The sequence below is a fragment of the Talpa occidentalis genome, unplaced genomic scaffold (genome assembly GCF_014898055.3).
Source record: "Talpa occidentalis isolate TD23 unplaced genomic scaffold, MPIMG_talOcc4v2.1 talOcc4.12, whole genome shotgun sequence".
Classification (NCBI taxonomy): Eukaryota; Metazoa; Chordata; class Mammalia; order Eulipotyphla; family Talpidae; genus Talpa; species Talpa occidentalis.
The window spans coordinates 98,343,141-98,364,910 of NW_023601212.1; the positions used below are offsets into that span (position 1 = coordinate 98,343,141).

The following is a 21,770-nucleotide window of genomic DNA, read 5'->3' on the forward strand; positions in this document are numbered from 1 at the left end:
CATGCGCCCCCATGTGGTAGTGTTTGGAGGGGGGCCCTTTGGAAAGTGACGAGGGTCAGGTGAGGTCGTGAGGTCCCTATGATGGCGTTAGCCACCTTGCGGGGCAGGGCTGAGGCTGAGCACCCACGCCAAGGTCAAACGTGTGAAGACCCAGCCTTGACCAGGCCCTCCCCGAGAACCCGACTGTGGACTCCCGTCTCCAGAAGCGCGAGAAATAACTGGCTGTTTCTGGTGAAGCCGCCCTGTCCCTGTCCTTCGGTGCCAGCAGCCTGGGCTGATGCGGACTGGTCCTCCAGGCGCAGACTGGGGGAGCTGTGTTCCTCCCCTGCTCTGGTTGCCACAGTGACACCTTGTCACTAGCAGCGGCCCCGCCCCCAGCCCACCATTCAGTAACCCTGTTGATGCACACCCCACACGGAGCCGGCGGGCTTAACCGCTCGCGCAGGCAGCCTGGGGTAGTTGTGCACGCCAGCAGGCTGGGAGCTCGCCCTTTACTGCCACTTTATGACTTCAGGATCTGTGAGCCCCAAATGGAAAGCAACAGGGTCCCTTTGCACCCCAGGTGGAGTCCAACTTTTATGACCTTGTTTTGATCCTGCGGCATCCAGCTATAAACCGTGCTCGAGGAGGGTTATCGGCTGTGCCCATGCCATCTGGCCACACTTGTGCTGCTTGGGCGCCGGGGCAGCCGCTGCACTGATCAGCCGTGGAAACGGACTCGGGCCCTCAGCTGGGCCGGGAATAGATTTAACCTTTACGAGCCGGGCAGAAATACCTCACTGTTTAGAACAATAGAGGAGCCGCCGAGCTCTCGCGGAGATGAAGCCGCCATCCTATGCCAGACCATTACTGTGCGACTTTATTGAACCCTCACGGCCAGCATTTGGGCTGGAGAAGCCCAGGGAAGCAGCAGGCCTCAAGACATCTTGCTGCTTCAGTCCCGACCCTGCCGCTTTGTAGCTGTGACCTTGCACCCCTTATGCACGCTGTCACGGTGCCTGGGTCCCTTGTGAAGCTTTGATATAAAAGCGCATCCCCAGGGTGTGGGAGGACACACTCACTACCTGGAGCAGCGCAGGTCCACCTGGGAAGCAGCGAGCACTCGCAAGGCACAGCCAGCTTCTGTGATCAACTTCATTCTGCAGACAAGGCTCAGAGAGGTGAAGTGACGTGCTCAAGGTCACGCGGTTAGAAAGCAGCAGAGTTGGGTCATTCCACTGCCTGTGCCCCATCCCTTGGAGTGGGGAGACAGAAACTAGAAACAGTGGCTGTTTGTGACAATATTTGATCTTTTTTTTTTTTTAATTTTTAAAATTTTTATTTATACAAGCACTGGGTACAGTCAGAAGTGCAGGAGGGTGAGAGAATTCACCAGAGCCAGAGCGGGGAGCAGTGCAGGCAGAAGGACCGAAGTACACTGCTGAGGGGAGCAGCGGGCGGCAGGAGAGGTCTGCGCGCCATGTGGGACCCTCCTCTGGTGGCCGGGGAGCAGCCGGGGATCGAACCGGTGCTGCCGAGGCTGCGGGCAGCTTCACAACCCAGCGCTCAACCGCTGCGCCACCGGGGAGGCCCAATATTTGATCTTGAGGTGCTGGTGTCTCCCACCCCCTGCCTTAGAGTGCTTTGCTGACCAGTTCAAGTCCACTTTGAGGTGAAGGCCTGGTAGTGGACAGCCCCATCCTCGATCAATCCCACGCGGGAAGATTTCATCCTTTGCTCAGCTGTGTGTATCACGGCTTCCCAGCTGTGTGATGTGACAGGTTCCTCTAACCTCTCTGAGCTTCCGTTTCCTCATCTTAAAAAGAGGCATGCAAATACATAGCTCGTGAGCATGTTGTGGAAATTATAAAGCACCAGCAGAACATGCCGGCATGGAGTAGGTGCTCAACAAGTGATCATTGTCACTATTTATATGTAGTTATTAAAATAAAAGTGTGATGGGGCCTCCCCGGTGGCACAGCGGGTTGGGTGCAGTGCTGTGAAGCTGTCCGCAGCCTCTGCAGAGCAGGTTCGATTCCCGGCCGGCCAGGGAGCCACCCACATGGCGCAGCAGACCTCTCCTGTCCCACCCGCTGCTCCCCTCAGCAGTGTATTTCGGTCTGTCTGCCTGTTCTGCTCCCCGCTCTGTCTCTGGCCTGTACCTCAGTTCTTGTATAAAAATAAATAAATCTTAAAAAAAGAAAAAAGTGTGATGTAACGTTTGCCGTGTGAGTCAGTTCTTACTTCATAGGCTTGTTGGATGTCTGAGCCAGAAGGACCTAGGAAATCACGTGCTCCAACCATGCAGCTGACAGACGAGCAAAATCAAGGCCAGGAGGGCCCCAAGTCATCTGGGGGAAAAACCAGCCAGAGCCCAGGGGCCCCGGTTCCAGGTTGGGACACCAGAGGGACAGAAGAGCCATCCCCCCAGGTGCTCGCGAGGCAACCCTTCCATGCCTTCCCCGCCTTCTGTCTCCTGGTTGAGCCCAATCAACTCACCCCCCAGCAATGGAGAGAACCTAGTTTAGTTGGTTTGGGAGGGGCCCAAGCTTCAGGATTTAAATTTTTTTTTTTAAGATTTATTTTTTATTTTTTTGCATAGAACTGGTGTGTAGGCCCAAGGTGTGGAGGGTGAGAGGACTGACCAGAGACAGAGTGGGGAGCAGAACAGATGGATCTACGGAAACACACTGCGGAGGGGAGCAGCAGGGAGACAAGAGAGGTCTGTTGCGCCATGTGGGTAGCTCCCTGGCTGGGGATCTAATTCAGGCCACAGTGGTGATAGCTTGAAACCTAACCTCTAGGCCACCAGGGGCCCCAGGATTCTTCTTCTTTTTTTTTTTTTTTAAAGCACTTTAGAGAGGCTCTAAGTGCACCCAGTGTGAAAAGCTACTGCTCTGTGTTTGCATTCTGTGTTTTTCTTTCTCCTCTCCACCCTGGTCAGGCCACCGGGCCATGTTGACAAAATCGATTCCCCACTGGTTTCCTAGAAATGCCCGGCCTGCCCTGCCCTTCCATCTGCAGTTAGCTGCTCCCTGGAGCTGAGAGGCCTTCCCTCCCTCCTGAGTCACCTGAGGGCTCAGTCAACCTTGAAGGTGAAAGTCAGGGGCCTGAACACCACCCTTACTTGGGCCTGTCCTCTGTGCATCTCTGGCATCCCGGGATTCCTATATCCTGGTCCTCAGGTAGGCTGGGACCTTTGCCCCCGTGGAGATGAGCTGGAGGTAAGGACGCCCTGTCTACCCATCACCAGGTATGTCCCTGAACTCCGGAGAGCTGTATGGCCTCACAGTACTTCCCAAGGCAGATGTATGCAGGTAGAATATCCCCCCAACACACCCCTAAGAGGTCTACAATAGCTGCTCGTCAAATAATTCCTTAACAAAATCACATCCAAGCCCACAAAGGCTACATTCATTCTGATGTTTCCATTATAAATATTTTCTTTTAATTTAAGAATACTGATTAACACAGGAAACGTGGAATCCATGGAATTGTGCATATGGTTGTCAGTTACATCGTGACACGTGAATTTCTTTATCGTTTATTGGCACTGTCCACAGAATACTGTAAACAAGATCACTTGGGATGCGTGAGTCGGCGATGTTCCCTAGCTATGGTTTTCCGCCATGAGCTGATACAGAGAGATGGTAGAGAGAGAGAAATAGATTAATGGGCACAATTTTGCATGGTTACTGAGTGTCAGTAAAAATTATAAAAAAACATCCATTTATAATAAAAGTGAGGATGTGCTAAGACTCGCTATGACTGGACCTGGCTCTCTGTGAAAGGGACGAGACTCGCTGGAGACACTCAGAGCTCCATGGCACGAGTGGGGAATGGCCTCACGTCCAGCCCCGGCGCAGAAGCACTTCTCCCTGTTCCCCCAGAGGGCAGCCTTTGCCCCACCTCCTCCAAGTCTCTACAGCCTTGAGCTCTGCCGAGAAATCCTTCTCCTTGAAATTCTTCCAGTTTCTACCCACCTACCCCCAAAGAGGACGTCTCAGGAACTCCCTCCCCCGGTCAACAAGAACTTGTTGATAAATGGCTTGAGGATTTTTACGAGGAGTAGCTTCCCTTGCTCAGGAATGGATAGTCTGGAAATGACCCTTTGGGTGGAATGATTTCATTTCTCTGTTGATGCTCCATGGGGGGAGGGAGAGCAAAATGTTGGAGCCCCTCCTTCCACTGAGGAGAGCCAAGTTTCTGGTGGTGCCCTGGTTTCAAAACCCTCTGGATGCCAAGAATCTTCCTGAACGTTTGCACCTGGTGCCAGAGTGCTCCCAAAAGAAAGCACGCCACGCCAATACAGGAATTATGGTTTGGTTTGCATTTTGCTTGTTTGCTAAATAAGGCCTTGAATCTTGGGATATTGCCTGTGGAATCTGGATCCCCAGTGAAAGGTATGAGACTATGAACTGATGTGTCTGCATATTCTGTTCCCTTTCTGCAACACCCTTCCTTGCCTTGTCTGCCCGGTGAACTCTTGCTTGTCCTGCCAAACCCTGCTCAAAGGTCCCTTTCTCCTTGAAACCTCCGCTGAGCCTTAGGGGCCTGGGGGCACCGGCTCTGCCTTCCTGGTGCTCTTGCACACACCTGTCACTCGCTTCCCACTCTGGGTTAGCTGCTGGTGTAACAGACCGACAGTACAAGGGTCCTTCCTTGAGGGCAGAGACTAGGTTTTGTTTCGCCATTGTATTCCTACGCTTAGCCCTGGGCCTGGGCCTGAGCAGGCATGGGAGGCAGTTCCAGGAATGAGGGATTGCATAAATAAATGGACATACACAGGAGGGAAGCCTTGCGGAGAGGGGGAGGCAGCACCCCAGCCCCCCCCCCCCCAAAGCAGAACTCTGCCTAAAAGCCACGGCTCAGCACTGGTGAGCGGGACACCGAGGTCTGGACTCACGGCTGGCCCGCGCCTGCTCTACACACCAGCGCCTGCCGTTCCCCAACAAAAATAGGTCAATGAGCACGTCTGCTGAAGAGCGGAAGCTGGGAAGAAAACAAACCCTTGAAGATCTTTGGATGATTAGTTATTAAAAGAGCAAAGTGCTGACTCGAGAACTCTGATATCCTGCCCTTCTCCCGACACGCTCACCAGGCACCAGGGGGTGAAGTGGCTTCCGTTAGGGCAGGGAACACATGCCAGACTTTGGCCGTCTACACAGCAGACCACACTCTGCTGCTGGGGGCTGGCCTGACACACTGTTGGGAGGTGAACCCACTTCAGCCGTGACCTCTGAGCTGCTGTGCATTTAAGTATCACCTGGCTGTGACCGCCACACTCACTCGTGTCAGGAAAGTCGCTAATTTGGAACGGCAGGGTCGGGAACCACCTTGAACCAACAGGCGGTGGCTCTGGTGCCTTCAATTCATGTGTTTTTCTCAAGAAATCTAAATGGGCAATGGATGCCTTGATGGAGCAGCAGAGCTGGGGGCGGGGGCTGCTCAGAGGTGGCACAGAGTTGGATGAGCAAAAGCTAGACCAAGAGACTTCGGGGCCTGGGGCCCAAGGTCAGGCCTCACAAGCCCAGTGCCGGGGGGTCAGGTCGAAGCAGCCCTGTGCCCCAGGCCCTGGGCTGACGCGCCCTCCCAGGCCACTGGCCACGGGCTGGTGCGTCAGACCCTTGGGCTCCAGTGGGACCCGTGGATATTCAGGCTGCGGTTTCCTCGCACAGAGTCTAGGTTGACATTGAACATTGGGCCTGGGGGAGCTCGGGGAATGGAGGATGGCGAGTAGGAACTCTCACGGTGCCCGCCAGAGAGCCTCAAGGGCAAAGCCACGTCAAGGGCAGAATCACAGTTTGGAGGGGCCCTGGATGCACGGAGGGGGCGGTCCTGGTCTGAAGGAGGCCAGAAGACCCCTCACTGTCCTGGGCTCCATCCCAATGTCCCCACTGCCCTGCCTTCCCGAGATCTGTTACATCCTGCCCTGAACTGTGCCTGAGGGCTGGGCAGCACCCCGGGGGTCAGGGGAGAGTGTGAGACAGGGTGAGGGGCCAGCATCCTTGATGGCAGACGTGCGCTCCAGAGGGCCACGGGGCCCTGAGCAGGTGTCACCCCCTGTCTGGCTGCCAAAGACAGTGTCGGGGTCAAGGGCGGGCAGGACCCTCAGGGCCCCTCCTAATACTCTGTCCAGGGTCCAAGCAGAATTCTGGGCTCAAACCAATGCGCACCATTGGCTCTGCAGGGGGGGAAGCAACAGCGGCCCTCCCCTGCCCCTCCCCCAGCCACCAGACATCCCCTCCCCACAGATAACCTTCAGCTTAGGCGTCCACCTCTGACACTTTGAGTGAAAACATGAATTAGGCAAACTAATCGATTGGACAACAGTTGAGATCAGGGCTTTCCCAGGTGGCGTGGAAATGGCTTCGTTACTTGAAGTCGGCCAGGATGTCGCTGAAAATGTTGAGGAACAGGTGTGCGTGGTGGTCCCTGAAGACCAGGGTGGGACGGAAACGGATGGATTTGTCGCCGCAGCCCCCCAAGACCACGCCTGCAAGAGAGGGCAGGAGGGTGAGGAGCGCGGGCTCCGCGGCGGGGCTTCCCACGCGCACCCGCCCGCCCCGCGTGGCCGCCCCCCAGCTCACCCCTCCCCTCTGCCTCGCTCCTCCTTCCCGCAGCGACGCCGGGCTGTTGCCCTGCCCCAGGTCTGGCGATGGGGGAGTTCGGAGGGGACGGCCCTGCCGTCCTGGCACTCAGGGGTGGCGGGAAAGGCACGCGCCCCCAAGTCAGTCACAGGAGCGGAGGCCAGGCCCCAGCAGGGGGTGGTGGGGCGGGGGCCGACGGCCACTCCAGAGGGACGGACAGGCTGGCCTGAAAGGGTGACTTCGCCCTGGGCCACGGCGCGCCCTGTCCAGGTGGTGAGACACTGGGACTCACTGTCCTCATTTCAGTTGTGCCCACCCTGGGCGGGGGGACCCATGGGAGCTGCTCAGCTCTCACTCTGCTGTCCTCAGCAAAACCCCGCCATGGCTCGCGGCGGCGCTTTGCAAACCGTCAGAATTTCCAATCTGACTCTCGGGACAAAGTGAAGGGGCTCCCGTGTCACCCCTCCAGCTTGTCTGGCCCTCGTCCTTCCCCATCCCCCAGCTCTCCCTGCCTCACGTCATCCCCCACGCCCTTCCCTCTGCCCGCATGTTCTGCCTCACCTTCCCCACCTGTTCACCCCTGGCTATCCATCAGGACTTAAGGTAAAAGGCTACTCCCTCAAGGAAGCCTTTCCTGATTTCCTGGAGCGGACACTTCCCACAGCTAATTAGTTGATTGTGCAAAGCTGTCTCGGATGCTGCCAGCTAGAAGGCCAGTCTCCAGAGGGGTGTGCCCTGGAGGTCTGCTCATCAGCAGCTTCTCTCCAGGGTCAGAGCAACTCTTTCTAGATGAATGTTTGTTGAATGAATAAATGATGTCCTTGGAAACCTTGCTGGCAACTTTCTCTTCCTCTAAGCCACCTGCCCCCCTCCCCCCCCACCGGGTAAGGTGGACACCAGGAAGCCTTGCTCCTCATGCCGGCTGCCTTACCTTTGTTTCTGGCTATTAAAATGAGTTTATTCCGGATGGATTCATCTGGAGTGTCGAAGGAGCAGAAGGTGCCTCGTCCTCTCACTCTGCTGATGAACTGGGGGTACCGGGCCTGCAATGGGGAGACCAGGGTGGCATCAGTGGTGGTGGATCCTCAGATGTCCCACAGAGTCCTGCCTCTGGGCCCTGCACGGACTCCACTGTGGGGTTAAGAACTGGCTCTGGATCCTGGGTTCAAACCCCAGCTCTGCTTCTTTTCCTTGGTGCAACTTGTGCAGGTCACTTAGATGGCCTGTGCCTCAGTTTCCTCTTCTGTAAATGGAGGGATGTAAATGCTACTAACCCAGTGGGCTGGGGGGAGAACTCAGTGAGACGAGTTCCTATATCAGGTCCTAAGTCCCAGGCCTGGCATGTGGCAGGTGCTCAATAGAAGCAGCCATTTTGTTGGTTAGCCTCTCTTCTAGAAGAGTGGTGATTCTTCCAGAAGGGCTCTAAGATTGGGAGTTGCGGTGGGTTAGGTGGTGCCCGTCCCCCAAATATCTGTCCACCACAGATGATGTGACCTTGTTTGGAAAGGGCCTTGCAGATGGAAACAGGTTAAGATGGGCCCTGAGCCCAAATGGCACCCTTGGTGTTAAGGGCTTCTGCCTAAGCCTCTCCCTGGAGCTCTTCCAAGTTGTGGACCAAATGAAAACAATAAAGCTTTTTGCAGCAAAAAAAAAAGACGGTCCCTGAATCCAACAGCTGGTGTCCTCAGAGGAAATCTGGACACAGAGACTCGCGCACAGAGCAGGCGAGGCCCTTTGACAAGGGAGGCCAGCGGGAGCCATGAGGCAAGCCTGGACACAGCAGAAGTGGCGAGCAGAGTGGCCTGAGGGGTCTGCGTTCCCCTCCAGGCAGAGCCAGTCATGCTCATGTCTTGATTTAGGATTTCTGGGTCCAGGACAGAAACTTCTTGTTGTTTTAAGCATCCCAGCCTGTGGTCATAGGTTAAAGCAGCCTGGGGAGCCAACGGCCACTCAGCAGAGGCTCCCCTCCTGTTGTCCATGTGAAGGACAGCACACGAGGGCGTGGGTAACCCCATGTGATTTGGGGTGCGGGGCAGGGTTAGTTCATTCCAGCCCCATGGTGGAAATAGGAGAGGAAGTCACATTCTGGTGATGAGCTGGGTGCTTTCTGGAATGCTTTGAACCCTCACTCCTTCCACCAGTGAAGAAGAACCCATTTTGATCTCCTAGGTGAGGAGCCAGGCCAGGAATTCTCTCCACTGCTGCCTCTCTGTCTCGCTTTGCTGACTGATGGGGCCTGCTCTGCGACCTGGGTGTCCCTGGGGTCCTTGTGCTCCCCCACCACACACTAGGGCTTAGACCTCTGTTTCAGTGCAGTTCCAGCCCAAGAGAAGAAAGAGTCGACGAGTAGGAGGGGCTTAGCTGTCTCTACGGCCACACTTGACCCCTTCAGTCTACCTGGGTCCAGAACCTGGCAGCAGCCTGAGGAGCAAAGTACCTTCCTCCCCAGGTCTCCATTTTTCATTCATAAAATGGAGATAATCACATATTTCCAATTTCAAATTGTTCTGAGTTCAGGAGGGCTAGTTAAGCCTGAATTTCAGATAAACAATTTAGGATATTTTTAGCATAAATATATTCCAGAAGTCACATGGGTTATATGTTAAAAAATTAACTGCTTTTGTTCAAATTTAATGGGGAATCCTGTATTGTAATTTGCTAAATCTGGGCTCTGTACCTCATGTGTGTAGGGGAGTGGGGTGTCTCTGGAGCCCCTGCCTCTGTCCTGTGTCTAGAGTCAAGTTCTTTGCCTCTTACCCCACACCATGCCTCATCCCTGCCTCGCATTTATGAATTTTAAATTTAACTGGGGGATCTTGTTTTTTTTTTTTCCCCCCCTAGGGTACTAATCTTGAGGATTAAATTAGATAAGGCATTTAACACAATGCTTGACATACAGCAAATTGTCAATTAATGGTAGTTTTAGTATTATGCCCTTGAGCATGGCAGAGAAGTAAATAGGTCATGGGCTTGGAGGTCCACCAGAATCAGGGGCAAACCCAGGGGTGCCATGTGGAAGCCACATGAGCTTGGACATTTTTCAACACTTCCACACCTCAGTTTCCCCCTCTGGAAAATAGGCGTGATAGTGTGCCTGCATCCAAAGCCCATCATAGGACTTGCCACAGGGCAGGCTATTAATAAATGGAAGCATCCTGCCTCCCTTCATCACTGCCACCATCATCACCATCACCAACACCACCATCGCTACCACCATCATCACCATCAATACCACCATCATCACCATCATCACCACCATCATCAACACCACATCACCATCACCATCATCACCACCATCACCACCATCACCATCACCATCATCACCACCACATCACCATTACCATCATCATCATCACCACCACTATCACCATTGTCATCACCATCATTGTCACTACCATCATCACCACCATCACCATCATCACCACCACCATCACCATCACCACCACCATCATCACCACCACCATCACCATCATCACCATACACCATCAACAAGCTGAAAACCTTAGACATATCCTGGGAGCCCTGGGGAGCAATGGACAGAGGTCTAGGGGAGTGGGGGAGAGATGGGGGGAGGTACCTGGAGGTCCAGCAGCCCGGTGAGCAGGGCCTTCCCGGCATGGGCTGCGTTGTTCAGGAGGTCCTCCTGCTTGATGACGTTGATGACTTCAGCTAGCAGCAGGTTCTTGGATGGGTCCCCCAGCCAAGTGTTGAAGATCCGGTAAGGCTAGAATGAGACACAGGGTGTTGGAAGGGCTCACACCCCAAAGAGGCCTACTTCTCTCAGAAACACGTTCCCCGTGTGAGAGAAGAGGAACTGACCCTGTGGACTCCCGAGGTTCAAGAGGATAAAACATGTCACCTCACTGAATTTCTCCCATTGCAGCAACCCCAGAGCTACAGTAAGCCTTTGCTTTCCGTCATGGAGGGGTTCTTGGAAACTGACTTTAAGTGACTCATTGTATGAAATCTTGAATAATGTTATTTCTTTCAACGTTTCCCAGGATTGTTCTTTTCTCTTTTATATTTTACGGATAAAATATAAAACCACATTGATTGAAACATTTTTTGAAGACTTGCTATACTACTATTAGGGAGACCAAGGTGTCCACGCAATGGTGTCCATGCAATCCCCAAACCAAGAGACTGGGTCCTTAACTATTATAATCCTCATTTTATAGAGGGGGAAAGTCAAGGTTCTGAGAGGTTAAGTGATTTGTCCAGAGTAGACACGGTTTATAGGTGGTGGACTGATGGCAGGTGACCCTCAAATACCACCGAATTTATTCCTCCATGAATTTTCACTGTGTGAGCACAGCTAGCTAAAACACATTTCCTGGCCTCTCACAGTTAGGAGTAGCCAGGCAACCAAATCTTAGTCAAAGTGTTAGACAGAGAAGTGTTGTGAGATTTCTGCATGACTGCTAAAGACGAGGAGACAATTCTAATGTCTAGAATTGAGATGTGATGGCGAGAGCCCCAGCAGCCATTTTGGACCATGAGGCAACCTCGAGGGTGCAAACTACATATAGGAAGGGAGGAAAGAAGGCCGCTGGGTCCCCGATGACTTTGTCTGAGAGAGAAAGATTCCATATGTCCACATGGCAGTGCAGTATAGTAGTTAAAAACATGGGCTCTGGGTTTGAATCCTGGCTTTGTTATATAACAGGCTGTGCTGCACCTCCCCCTGCAGTGACCTTTAGGGCTAATGGCTTTCGCCAAGGTCCCTAGGTCCGGCTGGGCAAGGAACCAGGGCGCAGGGGGAGAGCAGCAAAACTCCTGAAGCAGGGGAGAGCAGCAAAACTCCCTGAAGACATAGATAAGACGGAAGCCTGTTGAAAGATAACGACCCCCAGGAGCCACTACAGGAATGCTGACCGCAGGGAACCTTATCTTGCCTTCTCAAGGCCCACAAACTTTATTCTAATACAACTGTCTCTCTAAAATCTTTTCTCTTTCTAAAATCTTTTCTCTTTCTCTGTCTAAAAAGGTCATTGGTTGCTGATTAAAAAAGAACATACGAAATCTAATAACTAGGCTAATTCAAATGAAACGTTACTAAACACTGTGTATTAATAGAACTGTTAGCTTAATAATTTCTCTGTTGTATGCTTAGCCTTGTTAGCATTAATCTTAATGATAAAAATATTACATTGTGAAAAGTAAAACTCACCCGTGCTAATTAATAGTAATTTAGTGGTAGTGAGTAGTTAAAACAAAAAAGTAATCACATAAAACAAAAAGAAAAATGAATAGCCTAACTACTTAGGAATGCGCCTGGGTCCAGATGTAAATCACTGCCCTGTCAATGATAAGCTAAACCTATAAGCAAGCTGATTTCTTCACTGATGTTCGCCATTCCTATGCTCTTAGAAAACATATATATACTGGTCACCAACTCAAAGAAAATGACACTCAGATTTTCACTCTCTTGAAGTGTGTCTGTTTGTCATTTATTCGCCGAATCCCTGACCACCCTGCGCAGTCTCTCAACCCTGAGACGGCCTCATTGTCTACTGCTGTGCTGGTCCGCGGCAGGCTGTGTGCTCTTGAACAACTTACTAAACCTTTCTGTGCCTGAAAGGTAGAATGGGAGATGAAAATAACACCTACTTGGGTAGATGGTTTTAAGGAATGACCATACCTAGAGTGCTTAGGGCAGGCCAGGCGCAGAGCAAATGCTCAGTTTGCAGCAGAGCTGTTAACAATATTACCGCCTGTGGACACAGAGAGAAATCAGGGCAGGCTGCTGCAAAGCCAGGCCTGCAGAGAGAGCTGGATGAGCGTAACCGCTGGCCGTACACTAAGAGGCTAGGAACTGGGCCTTGGGAAATCTCTGTGACATGTCAAGTGTCAAGTGGTTCCCTACAGGGGAGGGACAGCAGGTGGGTTCTCACGCACAGCGTTGGGCCTGAGCTCCTCCTTGTGGTAGAAGCCTCCGGTCATCATCTTCTTGCTGAAGGTCATCACGTCGGCCGGGTCATCCAGGCCCCAGTGCTCGTGGGCCCAAAACTTGCCGGTGCAGCCCCCTCCGGTCTGGACCTCGTCGACCAAAAAGGCACAGCCGTGCTGGTGGAGGGGAGGGAAGGGTAAACACCCACCGCCGGCCAGCTGCAGACCCCGGGCCGCCCAACCCTCTTTGCTTTGTGAACCTTGAGCCCAGGCTGGCATCTCCGGCTGCGCAGAGCTCAACCGAGTGGGCTCGTCTTTCCGGGGCTGGCCTGAATGCGCTGGACACAACTGCAAACACTCCGCGACCCAAAGCACACAAAGACTCACTCTGCCTGGGTCCAGAGCAAGCTGATTCCTCAGAAGGAAACCTGCCTGCTCGCGTGCAGGCTTGGACAGGGTCGTTCCCGGGCCCTGCAGCTCCGCTGCTCCAAGGACCGCTGTTTCTTAGCATTTGTGTTTAAATCAACTCAAGCCCGTCTGTGAACTTACCGGCTGGCTGAGCCAGGTACACAGAGCTGACGCCTGGCAATAAATGCGTGATATAAACACAGAGTCTATCTGTTTTTGCATCTGTCCAGTGTGGACTGCACTGGGTTGAAAGAAGAGGGGGGTGTCTAGAAAGAAAAGGGGGGCAGCTGAGGGCCCCAGGAATCTCCTGATTGGGCTAGTGCTGAACAAGATGGCTGATTGCGCAGTAAGATTTTAGGGGCATCATCACCTTCCTCCACCTGAGACAGGCAGCCTCTGAGCATCTGAAAGTTTGCAAAGTAAGCTTTGCTAAGTGGCCCTGGGCTTAGGAAAGCAACAGGAAATGGTCCCGCGGCCCCGCCCAGGCACTGACCTTCCTGGAGATGTCTCTCAGCTTCCGGAAGAAGTCGTCTGACGCGTGGTTGTCGCCGCCCTCTGACTGGATGGGCTCCACCACAATGCCAGCCACTGTCTTCTTCTTTTTCCTATATTTCACGATCAGATCCTCCACCTGGATTGCCAAGGGGAGGGGGCTGTGGCTCGTTGGGGCGCCCAAGTGCTTCATTGAAGTACAATGACATGCCCTAAAATGCACTGATTTAATGCACCGCGCCTTGTGGGTAGCTCCCTGGCCAGCCGGGGATTGAACTCGCGTGCAGAGGCTGCGGACAGCCTCACAGTGCTGTGCTTAACCCCTTGCCACCAGGGGGGCCCTGATCTTTTCTTTTCTTCTTTTTTTTAATAGAGGCATTTTATTTATTTATTTGTTTGTTTGTTTTGTTTATACATGCACTGGTTAAAGTCAGAAGTGCGGGAGGGTGAGAGAATTCACCAGAGCCAGGGCAGGGAGCAGAGCAGGCGGCAGGAGAGGTCTGCGCGCCATGCGGGACCCTCCTCCGGTGGCCGGGGAGCAGCCGGGGATCGAACCAGCGCCCCAGAGGCTGCGGGCAGCTTCGCAACCCAGCGCTCAACCGCTGTGCCACCGGGGAGGCCCCCTGATCTTTTCTGATCCATGTAAGGCTGGTTTCCTATGTCCCTGTCTCTCCGGGGATAAGGCCACAAGCCTCACTGGGTATAGCACGGGGCTTAAGACAAACTTTTAAACTAGTCCCCTAAAGCTGACCCTAGGGCTGTGGCATCCAGAGGGGATGGGGCAGAGGGAGGGACAAGAACAGGCTGGGGAGGGAGTACCATGGACCATGGTGCAGGACTGTGGGTGCTCAGGGGTGGGTGAGCTATGGTAACACCTGGAAGGGGGGGCGCCTGGACTTCAAAATATGAAAAATGGTGTGAATCAATGTTACCTCAAACAAAAATTTCAATCAAAAAATAAAATAAAGAATTCTGGGGGCCTCCCTGGTGGCCTAGGGGTTAAGTCTCAGCACTATTACCACTGCGGCCTAAGTTCAATCCCCAGCCAGGGAGATGGACCCACATGGCGCAGCAGAGCTCGCCTGTCTCCCCGCTGCTCCCCTCAGCAGTGGATTTCAGTAGATGCGCCTGTTCTGCTCCCCACGCTGTCTCTCGTGAATCCTCTCACCCCCACACCTCTGGCTTGCACCCCAGCTCTTCTATGCAAAAATAAAATCTCTAAATAAAATAAAGAATCCTGAGTTAGGTGCATAAAAAGCGTCCCACTCATCATTTTTAGATTTACTTAAAAGGACTGAAAGGATGTTTTGATAAAAAATGAAACATACAGCAAAGGTGATGAAGATGAAGAAAGCAACAAAAAAGAAAAACATCAATAGCATTTAAGTATTAATTACCTGTTGAAGTGAAACTATTTTAGATCTGTTGGATTCAATACAATGTTATGAAAATCCCTTTCACCCATTTCTTTTGACTTTGCTAGAATGGGAGGACCAAGAAGACCGACGCCCTCCACCCCCGGGGCGCACCGTGCCAGACTCCATTCTCCCGCCTCTCATTACCATGAAGCACCCAGCACTCTGCCGAGCACCTGGCAGGTGTGAAGAGCACCTGGCAGGTGTGAAATGTTACGTGGCTGGAAACAATGATGGGCCTAAGAGGCAAATGGCCTCAGACCAGCCTGACTGGGCTCAAACCCCAACCTGAAGAGTGAGTCCCTCTACCCCCAGCAGTAAAATCCTTCCAGTGTCTTCCAAGGGACCCCACCCTACGGGACAGAGCAAAGGGGGCTGTTGTGGTGGAATTGGAGCTGCATACCCTCACCCTCTCCCTGGCTCCAGGGCAACCCCAAAGAAACCCTGGGATTCTGGAGACCGAGGCACCACAGTGCACTAGAGGGAACAATGGGACTGTTTCTCTATATGCGCCCCATGTTCGTACGGCAAACCCTCTTATTTTAGAGTCAGTGACTGTAGGGTAAGTGATTATCAGGCTTTTCTGCCCTCCCGCCATTAGCGTCGATGGTGGATCCTTGCGGCCCTGCACGCATGCCTGATGGCGGACACCTGGAGTAGGTGTGGGCATGTATAGGTGGGCACACATGGGCAGAGGTGGGGTTTACAAGGGCGGAGTCACCGGGGCCCAGAGAGAAGAGAGCAGAACTGGCGGAGAAGCAGAGACCAGGAGAACGCCAGAGAGCCCAGAAAGAGTGGAGACTCGCCAGGGGCTGGGCACACCCCGTGGCACCCCAACCTGCTGTGTACCTGGTAAAAGCTCAATAAAAGCCTGAACCCCCCCCCCCCCAGGGTTCCAGGACTCTCCTTTACGCGGGTCATAGAGATCCTGCTCTGGGCCCTCCTGCCGCTACAGTGACAATCGCTCTACTCCCTCCCCTGCTGCTCTACAGAAACTGGAATGGTCCCCTGACCGAGATGGGGGGAGGGATGCTGGGGTCTCATTCCTGGGGCATTTGGGACTCGGGGCCTCTCCATCCCTCCCAGGGAGCCCCACACGGCCCAGACAGACTCTCCTCCTGGGCTGAGTCTGGGGTGCAGTGGGGGCCGAGAGGGCCCGGAATGGCCGGCGTTACCTCTTCTAGACAGCGGGCCTCCTCTTGCTGGTTCTCCTTCACAAACTCTTCCAGGGGGTACTTGAGCCGCGGGAACGGGGCGATGGGCCAGTCGAAGGAGGGGATGTCGATCTTGTGGATGGCTTTGGAGTGCGTGGTCGCTAAGCAACCTGCCCAGCAGAAAAGAAGGGTGGTGTTGGCTGGGGAAGGGGGAAGTCTTTCAAAGGGGGTGGCTGGCACTTCAGCCCAAGACTTCAAATGCCCAGGCTGACTCCTCACGAGTGAAGCGTGGGCTTGGACGGGACGGAGATAAGGGTGCAAATCCCAGCCCCACCGTGATCAGCCTGGGGAAGTTCCTTCCCTAACTCAGCCTCAATTTTCACCTCTGCAAAGTGGGGTCAATTTGCAGCCAAGAGGTGGACAGAGGCAGTGTGAGGTCCAAGGCAGCCACGCCCGGCCCGGAGCCCTTACCCATGGTCCTCCCGTGGAAGGCGCCCATGAAGGAGAGGATGCTGTAGTCGGGGCAGCCGGGGGCCTGGAACCAAGACAGTGGTCAGTCAGTCAGGGTCATGGGGACTGTGCCCGGACGAACTCGAGGGGCACGAAAGCCCGCCAGAGCAGCTGGAGCCCGCACAGGCAGGGGTTGCAAATGCTGCCTGGAGGGCAACCATCAGCCTGCGACGTTTGGCTTTGCCCACATGGACACAAAGAATTTTAATGTCTCGCCAAATTTAAATCAGATTTCACACGAATATCTGCACTTCTGGCTTCCCACATGCTCCATCACTTGGGCCACTTTTCTGCAAGGTGTGGGAGGCCAAGGGTTGGCCAGGCCACAGCCCCTGGGACCCGCCACCTGCCTTGCTCCGTGACGGGCTGCTGGGGCTCTGGAGTTCCCGTCTGGCTGTGACAGGCTCTCCCAGCCCCTTGCCCCTTCACCCTTGCCACCCCCCAATCGGCCTGCTCCAGACTCTTCCGGCTTCCGCACCTCCCAGCTCGGTGCATCCCTGCCTCCCGGGGCTAGAGGCTGAGCTGGGTACAAAGCCCCAGGCCGTTGGAAGGTGTCTGCTGGTAAGAACCGGAGGGAGGCATGGGGAGGACCCCACCTTTCCCTCTCCCCATGGCAGCCGCCCCTGGGGTTCAGGATGGTTACAGGGACTCCCAACCCCCTCCGGGTCTCAGGTGAGGGCACAGCAGCTTGGCTTCCAGACCCGTGTCCAGCAGCCTCAGGCAGACAGCTGGGGACCCCCCAGAAGCCACCCCAACTCGCTGGGAGGTCAGTGCAGCATTTTCTCAGACTGGCTGGTCACCAGGTCCCTGAGACTCCAGGGCAGAGCCCCACTTCCTCCTCCCCCATACCCCAGAAACCCTGGCTCACAGACGTAACGCAGCCTCGCACACGTCTGGAGGCAGCGTGAACACGCGGAGGGAGGCCTGTGAACGCTGATGGGGCAGCGTGTCCAGGAAGCCGCGAGGAGACGAAAACAGGCCCGTGCAGGAAATCCATGGTCACAAGGAAAAGGAAAACCCTCAAGAGTATGTGGGTTCGGATGTCGAGGGCAAAAGGGGTGGACGGACCCTTTGCTAGTGAGGAGGGGTGGGGGGGCATCTTCTAATATATAGAAGATATATTAAAAAAAAAAAAGACCAATCTCACCACCCAGAAGCAACCCACTGTAAACGTGTCACAGCATTTTTCTCGTGATTTCCTGTGTGTTTGTTTACACGGCTGAGCGCATGGTGTCCATACAAATCCCATCCCGCTGTTCACACTAAAGTGTCGCTCCCATGTCTGCATGCCGGGAGGAAGCCTTCGTCACTCTCCAGGCTGTTCACAGCGGGGACCTGAGCTCAGTGGTCCTTGACTTACTTTTTTAAAGCCACAGACACTTGGGTCTGAGTGGGAATGCGATGGACAGAGGAGGCCCATCCTGGTGAGAGCCAGCTGGGCGCCTGGCATCTTCCCACTGGTTTTCTCTGGAGCCCTGGCACTGCTGTCCCCCAACAGTGGCCTCTGTGAACTGCCAGGTTTCCACCTGGAACCCCGACATTGAAGTCCTCTTTCCCCATTACTGGATATACAGTGACTTCCAACCTTTTCTGGTTATCGTTCCCATACACGCCCGCGGGTGCACGCCCCTGCACATTCACGCTTGCTGGCGTTTTGGATTATTCTCGAGTCTACGTGAAGGTGTTCTGAGACCTGTCAGATCCAGGCAGCTGTCCTGGGAAGGTGGTAAGTGCTGGTCAGGCACAGGGCACGTGGCCTTGATGCCAAGGGGAGGACTCTGGAGTGAGGCTGCTTGGGGACCCCTTGCTATGGACTGAATGTTGGTGTCCCCCCACCTCCAGTTTACATGCTGAGGCCCTAAGTCCCATGTGATGGCATTTGGAGGTGGGGCCTTTAGGGGGTGGTGAGGGTGAGATGAGGTCCTGAGGGTGGGGCCTTCATGACGGGATTAGTGCCCTCATGAGAGACACCAGAGGGCGCTCTCTTCTCCTGCCCACAGGCTCCTCTCCCTCTCTCGCCCCTCCCTTTGACAGGTAATGACACAGTGACCAGGCAGCCACCAGCACACCAGGAAGAGTCCTCCTCACGGAACCAAGCAGCCAGCACCTTGATCTTGGCCTTCCAGCCTCCGGCACTATGAGAACACACATTTCTGTCATTCAAGAACCCCAGTCTACGGCATTTTGTCGCGACATCTGAGACAGACTAAGACCCTCCTATGAGGGCAGGGGCTGTCCACCAGTGCAGCCCGAGGGGCGGGGGCAGCCCCCCAGGACCAGGGCCCGGCTGCACGTACCTGGTTAACCATGCACGTCTCCAGCTCCTCTTTTGAGAAACCCGTTTGTCCCCTTTCCTTATTCTGACAAAAGAGAACAGAACAACATGTCAGATGCTCTGGGGCGGACAGACTTCCGCCTTGCACGTAGGCCCATATCCGGCGGGATGATGAGGAAGGGCCTTCTCTGGAGCGGGTCTTAGGTGTCGGTCACTGCGTTTGTGCACGAAACACGAGGCTGCTAACGGTGCTGGCGGTGAACTCAGCAGCGGAATGCAAGGTGCTTGCTGTTCCATTAGGAACACCAAGCTCTGCTGAGTGGGCCCAGGGGGTGCCAGGTAGAACTGCATAATCACATCAGCCGGTTTGGCGTCAAAGCCTCGACTGTCCGCACCCCCTCCTACTGAATGTTGCTAAGCCCAGGTCCAGGCGGGGCCTCCTGGGTTCTGACCACACTCACTGCGGTGCACCACCCTGATTGGCTGGGACAAGGAGTGCCGGGGGCAGCGTGTGCATGTTTGTGTGTGTGCATGCACGCGCTCCTGCTCACGTGCTGAACCTCACCCGGTACCACATGAAGATGGTCTTGAAGGCATTTTCGTTGGAGCAGGAGCCGCAGGACATGGTGATGAGCTGGGACATGCCCTTGGGAGCCACCTGCGGGGTGGGGAGAGAGCCTGGCTCAGCTGCGAGGTGCCACCCCTGGCAGGAGTGGAGCCAGCGCTGTGGGTCCTGCGGGGCAGGGAGGCTGCAGGGAGGCAGGGGGAGGTTGGGGAGGGGGGTGGCAGGCATGCCCCAGCAGCAGGGGGGCTGGGTGGGGGGACTTGGGGCTGGAGGACAAGTCTGGGAGGCTGGGAGGGCCCGAGGTTGGAGGGCAGGGAGGAAAAAAAGAGCAAAGATAACCCAGCTAGTCCCTCCTGCTGCAACCACCGCCCAGAGACACCCCCATTTACAGCTGGAAATTGGGGGCCTGAATGCCCTGAACCCTCATAACAATGCAGGAAGGCTGAGGGACGAAACTGAATGCAAAGCTCCTCTCTGGGGTCACCATGCATCTCCCCTGAGTACTCCTTTTTCCTTAACACTCTTCCTTCTTTTCTTCAAAAGGAAAATGACACTCTTTGTGAAAGCAACAGCACAAAGGCAAGACAGATTGACTGTTGGGGCGGCAACCCTTTCCTTGCACAGTGGTGCCCCCGGAGGTGGGCGGCGGGCCATGGCCCCAGGGCTGCAGACGCCACAGACTCACCGAGAGCAAGGATTTCCGCAGTTTCTCCACAAAGTTCTCTGGAGGCAGGATGCCCAGGGCCGGCCGGTTGATGAACGTGCACTGCAAAGGGGCCAGGAGACAGGCTCACCCAGGGCTGGACCTGGCGCCCCACCTGCCAGGGAGGCTTCCCGGGGGGTGTCAGAGGCTGGGGCCGGGGAGCTGGGGGCTCCATGGGTGCCGGGAACACAGAGCCTCCTGCGGCAGCTACAGAAATCGACTCAGGTGGTTCAGGGTCTTTGAACAAGTGTGGGTTTGGGCTTGTGATACTGCGCCGAGGTGACGACATGGGCCGCTGCCGCTGGGAAGCTGGGGAGGGGGCACTTTATACTTCTGTGGGCAACTTCCTGGGGATCTACGGCTCAAACATCAGCATGGCTCAAACCCCCAACGTGGACTGTCACAAGTACTTTTGAGGACACAGAACGAGAACTCTCATTCACAGCTGCTGGAAACGCAAATTTGTACAGCTACTTTGGAGAGCAGTTTGGCAGACTCTTATGTTACACACACACACCCCCCCCCCCACACATATCCCTGGGCCGCCAAATAGGAAGCATATATCCATACAAAGATGTGAATGTTTATGTTGGCTTTGCTTTTTATTTGCCCAACTCAGTGTCCCTGCAGCAGGGAAGGGTTCACACTCGGCGGTCCGTGCCCAGCCAGGAATACTACGCAGCAACAAAAAGGGCCAGTCCACCAGACGCATGAAGTAACTTTGGTGGGAGGACAGCAGAGTCACACAGTGGGTGAGAGGAGCCAGGACGGAAGGGTCACCCCATGTGGTCTCTTTATACCAAACCCTGGAAGAGGCAAAACCACAGGGACACAAAATAGCTCGAGTTGCCAGGGGCTGGCACAGGGACTGTTCTGGGCCTGGATATTTTGTTATTGTGGTAAGACATGCAGCATGTTTGGTTATGGCCCTGCCCATTTCTAAGTTCTGTGCCAAGTCCATGCTCACTGTTGTGCAGCCATCCCCACCAACACCTGAAGTGCTTCATCTTGCAGAATTGAAACAAACATCCTTTGAAGAGCAGCTCCCCCTGACCCCACCCCCAACCCCAGTATCTACTCTTCTACTTTCTGGTACAGATTCGTGACTCTTGGCATCTCAGATCCATGGGTTGGACAGCATTTGACCTTTTGCGTCTGCTTCTTTCACTGAGCATAACATCATGCTCTAGCCTGTGGCAAGATTTCCTTCCTCTTCAGGACCAAGTAATATTCCACATCATGCTTACCCATGCCTCTGTTGGAAACGACACTGTAATCTTGAAAAACATGCAAGAAAAGGCACGAAAGGTCTGCTCTGGATGTTCTAAATAAACCAGGGTTTAGCAGGGACATCTGATGAGGAACTGAGTGTGAGGACGGCAAGGCTGGAAAAATTACTTGACCCTCTACATTGATCTGTTTTTCCTTCAAATTGGGAAGATGTGGGTGCTGAGAAGTATCTCCCTCTGCAAGGAAGTCAACAGAGCAAACCCAGCGCGAAGTGCTAAGGTTGGCGGGGGGTGGTGGGGTGGGACTCGGGGACTTTGGGAACCTCTATCTCGGACTTAATCAGATCAACGCAGTGTAAACCCAGCAGCACCTGTGCCACATTGGGAGGGCCTGGATGGCATCCTCTGGTGGCTGGGGCAGGTGAGACGGGCTCACTCTGTCGATTTTTGTGCGTATGACCACCAGGATAAGCAGTGGGGGGAGTTAGCTCTCCGGAGGACCAGAGAGGTCAAGCAACTTTCCCCAAGTCACACAGACAGGAAGGGGGCGGAACCACAACT

At 54.4% G+C, this 21,770-nt stretch overlaps 1 protein-coding gene across 2 annotated transcripts in view; it reads right to left on the reverse strand.

Annotated features, from left to right (window-relative positions):
• Positions 1 to 6,254: 6,254 nt before the first annotated feature.
• The window catches only part of ABAT (4-aminobutyrate aminotransferase), a 64,704-nt gene continuing 49,188 nt past the window's right edge, over positions 6,255 to 21,770 (reverse strand). For both annotated transcript variants that reach the window (XM_037507627.1, XM_054693855.1), the window contains 10 exons: positions 19,963 to 20,043; positions 19,278 to 19,370; positions 18,735 to 18,797; positions 16,399 to 16,462; positions 15,949 to 16,097; positions 13,360 to 13,497; positions 12,468 to 12,635; positions 10,147 to 10,293; positions 7,501 to 7,612; positions 6,255 to 6,475 (listed from right to left, as the gene is read on the reverse strand). In XM_037507627.1, coding sequence (XP_037363524.1) covers positions 6,354 to 6,475; positions 7,501 to 7,612; positions 10,147 to 10,293; positions 12,468 to 12,635; positions 13,360 to 13,497; positions 15,949 to 16,097; positions 16,399 to 16,462; positions 18,735 to 18,797; positions 19,278 to 19,370; positions 19,963 to 20,043 — 1,137 coding nt within the window. In that variant the 3' untranslated portion in view covers positions 6,255 to 6,353. The remainder of the gene's footprint in view (positions 6,476 to 7,500; positions 7,613 to 10,146; positions 10,294 to 12,467; positions 12,636 to 13,359; positions 13,498 to 15,948; positions 16,098 to 16,398; positions 16,463 to 18,734; positions 18,798 to 19,277; positions 19,371 to 19,962; positions 20,044 to 21,770) is intronic.